Below are 9,144 nucleotides of genomic sequence, written 5' to 3' on the forward strand. Positions count from 1 at the left end.
GCTGAGTCAGTTAATGACCCTGAGCAACTCCCTGGTCTGGAGCAAGCATCTACTGACAGATTATTACAGTGTTAATATTGTTTTTCTCTCCCAGGCATATTTTATCATTTACCTTTTCACTTTTAACATTTCACCTTAGCCCCTATATGCCCCCCATAAAAAGAAATGGCTGGAGTTTCTGTAGCAAAAAATGATCAGAAAATCAATGTCTGAGACCAGGTTCCACTATGCAATAACTCTGAGAGATGCTTTAAGCATTTTCACTACTCTTGTTGGTAAAATTCATGGGAAAAAAAAACACTGCTCTCTTCTTTCCAGACAGAAATAAATGATGATGGATTGAATGATATTGAAGGCATACAAAAGCTATTGGCAAACTGAAGGGCTGCAGGATTATGAATGTGGACCATTATCTGAGCAGGAGCTCTCTTTCAAATCCTGAAATAGTTCTTCTTCAGGTCCTGCCTGTTTGTCTAACTAAAGAGAGGGAGGAACAGTAGAGTCATAGAAGCAAAGATTCCACTATATATTTAAAAGCTTGGGAGAGATATGTGACTAGAGCTGTTACTAATTCTCTGCTAATGCTCATTTTCTTGTCCTTATGAGAATGTTGATATTTTATATATTTTTTTCAATTTTTCAATTGTTTTAGGGCTGCACCTGCAACATATGGCAGTTACCAGGCTAGGGTTCAAATTGGAACTGCAGCTGCTGGCCTACACCACAGCCACAACAATGCCAAATCTGATCACTTTCTTCAGCCTACACTGCACACCATGGCCAAACTGGATCCTTAAACTATGAGGTAGACCAGGTTTTGAACCAGTATCCTCATGGGTACTAGTTGGGTTCTTAACCTGCTGGGCTACAATGGGAACTCCCAAAAGGGAAGTTTTAATATCATCCCTGCTAGGACTCTTGAAAAGTTCAGTGAGGAAATCATGGAAAAAATATATTTGTCTGTCATTGCGTTCATTAACTGTCAGGTATTATCAGTGTGAAGATAAATACTGGGAAATAGTGCTTGTAAATCAGGTACTGAATCCTAAGAGACACCCCAATCCTTCAGCATCTCTCAACTCTCAGACCATATCTCAGATCTCAAGTATCTTCCTAACAATGAATATCCAGATCTGAGCCAACTTGGAGGATCAGTTGTACATGGAGATAGATGGAGGTACATGCACTGAAGTAAGGTTTATTTCTTGGCAAGAAGACAAACATGCATTAGGACAAGTGTGAGTGTGGAATTTACACCAGTGATAGGGTATGAGCTCAGAAACACATCTGAAGATGTGAGAGCTAAGTTAACATAAATTTTAGGTCAGCTTCTTGGTGCTTTATGGTGACCACATCATAATATTTGTTCATTACATTCCTGAACTTGATACTATTTTCAGAGGTATATAGATATTCTCCTAATAATAAAGCATGCAAGTTTTGGTATTTATTTTATGCAGGAGAGTGTCCTTAGATATTAAAGCATAATGAATTAGAATCCTTTTTATTAACTCTATGAAGGTGTGATTTTGGCACCTTGAAATTATAGAGGCAAAACCTGAGGCCAAGAGAGGTTTAGCATCCCAGGTACTACAGTGAGAAAGTAGTGGGACAAAGATGATAACACAGGGAATCTTGCTTCAGGTTCCAAGCTTAGTTAGTCCTTGGTCAGTTCTGCCCTTGAGGGATAGTCTCCAGAGGGAAGAGATTCTGTATGTTGCATTTATTCTTCTATTTCTAATTAGGAGTTTAGTGTCAGAAACATGGTTGGTTAAAAAGTAAAAGAAATGATTTGATGTTTTTCATCAAAAGGAATTATGGTGAATGTTGAGGGTGTGTCACTTGCTTTGGCAACCCTAGGTGATAAAAGAAATGCAGTCATTTATTCTTTATTTCCATGAGAAAGTGAGAGGCCTAGTGTGGTGGCCACAATCATGAGTTTGAAGTCTCTGACATTTCTCACTCCCCTCCTTCCCCAGCAGTTAGGAGAGGATCATGAAGAGGGAGAACCAGAGCCATGTGTCTGAGTTCCTCCTCCTGGGGCTCCCCATGCAGCCAGAGCAGCTGGGCATCTTCTTTACCCTGTTCCTGGGCATGTATCTGACCACAGTGCTGGGGAACCTGCTCATCATCCTGCTCGTCAGGCTGGACCCTCGCCTCCACACCCCCATGTACTTCTTCCTCAGCCACCTGGCCCTCACAGACCTCTCCTTTTCATCTGTCACTGTCCCTAAGATGCTGACGAACATGCAGACTCAGGATCAATCCATTACCTATGCAGGGTGTATAACACAGACTTATTTTTTCTTATTTTTTGCTGGCATTGATAACTTTCTTCTTGCAGTGATGGCCTATGACAGGTATGTGGCCATTTGTCATCCTCTACATTACGCCATCATCATGACAGATGAGCTGTGTCTTTGTTTGTTGGCTGGATCCTGGTTCCTCTCCTGTGCCATTGCCCTGACCCATACCCTCCTCCTGGCTCAACTGTTCTTCTGTGCTGACAACATCATTCCCCACTTCTTCTGTGACCTTGCTGCTCTGCTTAAGCTGTCCTGCTCAGACACTTCTCTCAATGACCTGGTCATACTCACTGCAGGGGCTGCTGTTGTCTTTTTTGCATTTAGTGGCATCCTGGTCTCTTATGGCCACATTGGTGTCTCCATCCTGAGGGTCCCCTCTACTAAAGGGATCTGCAGAGCCTTGTCCACCTGTGGCTCCCACCTCTCTGTGGTGTCTCTATTCTATGGGACAATTATGTCCCTGTACTTTTCCCCCTCATTTGGCCAGTCTCATTACAAAGGCATCATTGCTTCTGTGATGTACACAGTGGTCACCCCCATGCTGAACCCTTTCATCTACAGCCTGAGGAACAGAGACATGACAATGGCTCTGGGTATTCTTTCCAGAAGCAGTAACCTTGTAGCCAAGTGATAATCACCTAACCATGTTCTTATTTCACTCACTGACTTTGTAGACAAGAGTTAAAAATTTGTGTATTGAGCACCCATGTCCCTAGAACATTTCCTCACTGTCCATTAAATGCTCATTGTTATTGGATCAATCTCTTTCCCTTTAGTAATATGTCTTGTCCATTTATTTTTAAATAACCCTGTATGATATTACCCACAATGAATATTCAACTTGTTGTCTTCAAAATATCAAACTCCTTGTGTGTGTATGTAAATGTCTTTAAATTCTTTTGATGTGTTATATTGTTATTACTTTGGGCTTTTTACAACTTTTTAAAGTATATATATATATATATATATATATATATGTATACACACACACACACACATATACATACATATATGTATATACATATATACACACATATACACATATGTATATACATACATATATACACATATGTACATATATGTACATATATATTTATGTATATATACATATATGTATACATATACATAAATCAAGGTATTTCTGTTTTAAATACATTGTATACTACATATATTTTCTAGATTGTTTTCCCTTTTATATTTTTTAAAAAATATAGAGTATAGTTCCACATTCTATACAGTTTGTACTTGTTAGTTTCTATTTTACATATAGAACTTTGTATATGTTAACCCCAAACTTCAAAGTTGTATCTCCCCCCTTTCCCATTTTGGTAACAGTAAGTTTGTTTTCTATGTCTGTGGGTCTATTTATGTTTTGTGGATAAGTTCATTTTTATCATTTTTAGATAATATATATAAGGAATAACATACTATGTGTTTTTTAATTAATTAATTTATTTTTTTCCACTGTAAAGCATGGTGACCAAGTTACACATACATGTGTACATACTTTTTCCTCCCATTGTTGTCATGTGATGTAAGTTCTCAATGCTACACAGCAGGATCTCATTGTAAATCCATTTCAAGACCAATAGTTTACATCCATTAACCCCAAGTTGCTAATACTCCCACTCCTTCCCTCTCCCCCTAGCAGGCAGCCACAAGTCTATTTTCCAAGTCTATGATTTTCTTATCTGTGGAAATGTTCATTTGTGCTGGATATTAGATTCCAGTTATAAGTGATATCATATGGTATTTGTCTTTCTCTTTCTGACTTACTTCACTCAGTATGAGAGTCTCTAGTTCCATCCATGTTGTGCAAATGTCATTATTTTGTTCTTTATTATGGCTGAATAGTATTCCATGTTGTATATATACCACATCTTCCTAATCCAATCATTTGTTGATGGACATTTGGGTTGTTTCCATGTCTTGACTATTGTGAACAGAGCTACACTGAACATGCAGATGTATGTGTCTTTTTTGAGCAGAGTTTTGTCTAGATATATGCCCAAGAGTGGGACTGCTGGGTCATATGGTAGTTCTATGTATATATTTCTAAGGTACCTCCATACTGTTCTCCATAGTGGTTGTACCAGCGTCCATTTCCACCAACATTGAAGGAGAGTTCCCTTTACTCCACATTCTTTCCAGCACTTGTTTTTTGTGAACTTATTAATGATGGCCATTCTGATTGTTGTGAGGTGGTATCTCATGGTAGTTTTGATTTGCATTTCTCTAATAATCAGGGATGTTGAGCATTGTTTCATGTCCTTGTTGGCCATCTGTATATCTTCCTTGGAGAAATGTCTATTCATGTCTTTTGCCCATTTTTCCATTGGGTTTTTGGCTTTGTTACTTTTGGGTTGTATAGGTTCCTTATACATCCTAGAGATTAAGCCCTTGTCTGTTGCATCCTTTGAAACTATTTTCTCCCATGCTATAAGTTGTCTTTTTTGTTTTCTTTTTGGTTTCCTTTGCTGTCCAAAAGCTTTTCAGTTTGATTAGGTCCCATTGGTTTACTTTTGCTTTTATTTCTATTGCCTTGGGAGAATGACCTGAGAAAATACTCATGAGGCTGATGTCAGAGGATGTTTTGCCTATGTCCTCTTCCAGGAGTTTGATGGTGTCTTGTCTTATATTTAATTTTTCAGCCATTTTGAGCTTATATGTTTGCGTGGTGTGAGGGTGTGTTCTAGTTTCATTGCATTGCATGTAGCTGTCCAGGTTTCCCAGCAATTCTTGATGAATAGATTTCTTTTTTCCATTTTATTTTTTTGCCTTCTTTGTCAAAGATTAATTGACCATAGGTATCAGGGTTTATTTCTGGGTTCTCTATTCTGTTCCATTGGTCTGTCTGTCTGTTTTGTTACAAGTACCAACTGTTGTGATGACTGTGGCTTTGTAATATTGCCTGAAGTCTGGAAGAATTATGCCTCCACTTTGGTTTTTGTTTCTCAGGATTGCTTTGGTGATTCTGGGTCTTTTGTGGTCCCATATAAATTTATTGCAATTCCTATCAAATAACCCATGAAATTTTTCACAGCACTAGAACAAACAATCCAAAAATTTATATGTGTTTTATTCTATCTGGGTTACATCATTTAGTGTGATATCTCTAGCTCCATCCATGTTGCTACAAATCGTATTATTTCATTCTTTTCATGGATGAGTACTATTCTATTGAATATGTGTACCAACTCTTTTTTTTTTCATCATTTATCTGTTGAAGGACATTAAGTCGTCTCCCATGTCTTGGCTTCTTACCTTCCAAAGCTAGATATTTTAAGTTAAGATTCTGTTGTTTACTTTTGTATAGCCCCAGATGCTTTTCTTTGCAGTGAATTATCAAGTTAATGAAGTACATTTGATGGTTTGCCATGTTGTGATTCCACACCTTGCACTTAGTTGTGTGTACCATTTCAAATTTAAATAATGTATACTTTTGTTTTCCTGTGCTTAAAATGTGTGTAATGATATTTTGTTGACTGGGAACAATTTGAAAGTGTGTGTAAAACCATTGGAACAGTGCCTTGAACTTTCAACATTGTCTTGGAAGCCTACATTGGACATTTTTGATAACTTGGGATTTTAAGTGACTCAAAACAGGGTGCAGCAAACTGCCATGAAAGCCATGACATAGTTTCAATAATTTTTGTTTTATTTTTTACTTTATTTTTATTTGATTTTTTTTCCTTTCTAGGTCCACTCCTTCAGCACATGGAGGTTCTCAGGCTAGGAGTCTATTCAGAGCTGTAGCTGCTGGACTATGCCACAGCCACAACAATGTGGGATCTGAGCCATGTCTGTGACCTACACCACAGCTCATGGCAATGCAAGATCCTTAAACCACTGAGCAAGGCCAGGGATCAAACCTGCAACCTCATGGTTCCTAGACGGATTCGTTAAGCACCACACCACAACGGGAACTCCATCAATAATTTTCATCAAATATAAGGAGTTTCATATCAGTTTTAAGAGGAAATGAATGATTGATACCTATTATTTGGTGCCCCTTTTCCATTTTAATCTTAGCAAATTACTCATGTTTGAAACTGTCTTAATGTAAAGATATAATCTTTAACGCAGAGTATTCTCAGTCCTTGTTCACTCCTATCTGCTCAACAGGGGAAAAAGCAGTTTTTCAGTAAATATTTATTGAATGAAGGATAAATATATGTTGCTTTCTTTGAGAAAATACTTGGTTTATGTGATTAGTTGCTGTATTATTTGAGCCAGAATTGGAAAGGCTGATTTGTTTACCAACAATTAAGAAAAATAAAAGAAGGGTAGCAAAAATTAAGACTTTGCAATGGATAGATGACTTGACTGTAGTCTTATGTCATGTTCATTGACATTTCCCACTTTTGCCAATTCCCAGCTGAGGCAAGAACAGCATGAGGAGGGAGAACCAAAGCAGTGTGTCTGAGTTCCTCCTCCTGGTGTTACCCATCTGGCCAGAGCCGCAAAGCATGTTCTTTGCCCTGTTCCTGGGCATGTACCTAACCCTGGTGCTGGGGAACCTACTTATCATCATGCTTGTCAGGCTGGACCCTCACCTCCAAACCCCCATGTACTTCTTCCTCAGCCACTTGGCCCTCACAGATGTTTCCCTTTCATCTGTCACGGTTCCAAAGGTGCTGATGAACATGCAGACTCAACAACAATCCATGTCTTATGCACGGTGCATTTCTCAGATGTCTTTTTTCTCACTTTTTATTTGTCTGGACAATTTCCTTCTCAAAGTAATGGCTTATGACAGGTATGTCACCATTTGTCAGCCTCTCCATTATACCACTGTCCTGAGGCAAGAACTATGTGTCTCCTTAGGAGCTGGGTCCTGTTTCTCTGTTGTATCCCCCTCTTGGTGCAAAACTCCTTCTGTGCTGACTATCATCCTCAACTTCTTCTGTGACCTCACTGCCCTTCTAAAGTTGAGTTGTTCATACACCTGCCTCAATTTGCTGGCCATCTTTACTGTGGCAGGAATGCTTTTCATTCTGTCTTTGAGCAGTATCATGGGCTGGATATTCACACAGGGACCACAGTTTTGAGGTCTCCTCCACCAAGAGACTCTTTATATTTTGTTCCACCTGTGGATCCCACCTCTTTGTGGTGTCTTCATTCTATAGGACACTTGTTAGTATTTACTTTTTCTCCTCATCATGGGACTCCAATGACAAAGACTTAATCTCTTCCATTGTGTATGCAGTAGTCAGTCCCATGCTGAACCCCTTCAGCTATAGCCTCAAGAACAGAGGTATAAAACAGGCCTTAGAGATATTTGTCAATAGGGCAAATGTCTAAAAGTGACAATCACTAAATCCTCTTACTGCAGTCATGAGCATAGTGAGATGTATCTCCTAAAACTATCCTTTGTTTGGCAACTCTGTAAATTTTAATGAATATGCATGCAGCAGTTATATATCATGTTAATATGACAGTAAGGTCCAGTTGTTACTTGCATTGTTAAATATTCTTGATATTTATTTTTTTCTGCTTCTTCATCATCTCAAACAATATGTGAAAAATGCTATGCAGCTATGTCACAGAGTTATGATTGTGGTTTTCTATTTTTCTCCTTTTAGATATGTCATTTTTTGCTTATATATTTTTTGTACTACATTATTGAAAACGCACCAATTTAACATCATGTTCTGCTCCTTGTGGACTGATTTTTCTCTGCAAGATGAGCTAAAATTGGTGTGCAGTGGCTTCAAGCTGATTGTGAACATCTCTTTGCAGTGCCACAGTCAATGACATCTTGCTGGTGGGCCAAATTCAGCCATGATGTTCATAATTACACTATGGACATTGGAAAATGCTACAAAGTAATGCTCTCCTATCGTAGGGTTCCTTTACCTATTCATTGAACAGCACACAATTGCATTTATAGTGAGGGGTGATTTCTTTTTAGCCATCGCTTCTATCCCCACATATCATTTACTTCCTCTGATATTAGTTTAGATATACCAGTTTTTGGTTATTTTTTTACATATATTTATTTTCCATCACTTTAAACATTCTTTTGTCTTTATATCTGGAAAATGTTAGTTCTTAAATAGTGTAATGTTGGATTTTGCTCTTTCTATGTAGGTTGACAATCATTGAATTTCTGTAGAATTTCATCTATTAATGTATAAAATAAACAGAATGTATTTAAATTTATGTTTTCCATATTTCTATATGTATTCTAAATGAGACAACTTATTTAATATTTATTCTCACTTCTCTTTATAGTTTGTTATTCCATATCCCTTCCATTAACTTATTAATCATACATTATTGTTATTTTATTATTCTTTTTTTGCTTTTACTTAAAAAAATTCATTGTGGTATAATTTACTACACACCATAATATTTACCATTTTAACACTTTGGGATAGAGAATTACATGGAATTTAGTACATTCATCACTGCAGTTTTTTTCTAGGGCTTCAAAACAGAGCTATGGAACATCACTGTTTTGAGTACTTCACAGCTATGAAAAAATAATGTAAAATATATATGTGAATCTATATGGAGGGATTTCCAAGTTATGTTATTAAGTGGAAAGAAGCAATGCATAAAAGAGCATCTAGAGCACACTAGTTTCTATGTGAAAAAGTAGGCAAAATAATATATACCTGTGTCTTCCCATTGAGAATAAACACATGAGGAATCAATTTGAAACTAATGAGACTGCTATCCTACAGGGGGTGGTGTTAGAATTGGAAAGAAAAGATGGGGCAATAAGTATATTTATTTGTATAGTTTTGACAATTATCTTTTACCTACCAAAAATTAAAAAGAAAGTGATGGAAAATAAAGCAAAATAAAATAAAACAAAAAATGACCCTAA

General features: G+C 37.3%; 2 protein-coding genes across 2 annotated transcripts; both read left to right on the forward strand.

The window, feature by feature from the left end:
• The first annotated feature begins 1,995 nt into the window (after positions 1-1,995).
• Positions 1,996-2,937, forward strand: LOC125121363 (olfactory receptor 1J4-like). Its single transcript, XM_047769596.1, has one exon. It carries the CDS (start codon positions 1,996-1,998, stop codon positions 2,935-2,937), a length of 942 nt encoding a protein of 313 aa, XP_047625552.1.
• A 3,763-nt stretch (positions 2,938-6,700) lies between these two features.
• LOC125120880 (olfactory receptor 1J4-like) lies at positions 6,701-7,357 on the forward strand. The gene has a single exon (XM_047769269.1). It carries the CDS (start codon positions 6,701-6,703, stop codon positions 7,355-7,357), a length of 657 nt encoding a protein of 218 aa, XP_047625225.1.
• Positions 7,358-9,144: the final 1,787 nt, after the last annotated feature.

Source organism: Phacochoerus africanus, chromosome 2 (assembly GCF_016906955.1).
Source record: "Phacochoerus africanus isolate WHEZ1 chromosome 2, ROS_Pafr_v1, whole genome shotgun sequence".
Taxonomy (NCBI): Eukaryota; Metazoa; Chordata; class Mammalia; order Artiodactyla; family Suidae; genus Phacochoerus; species Phacochoerus africanus.

What these genes read in the sequence shown, in the direction of transcription:
- LOC125120880 (XM_047769269.1), top strand. Translation starts at nt 6,701, where the DNA reads ATGAGGAGGGAGAACCAAAGCAGTGTGTCTGAGTTCCTCCTCCTGGTG.
- LOC125121363 (XM_047769596.1), top strand. Translation starts at nt 1,996, where the DNA reads ATGAAGAGGGAGAACCAGAGCCATGTGTCTGAGTTCCTCCTCCTGGGG.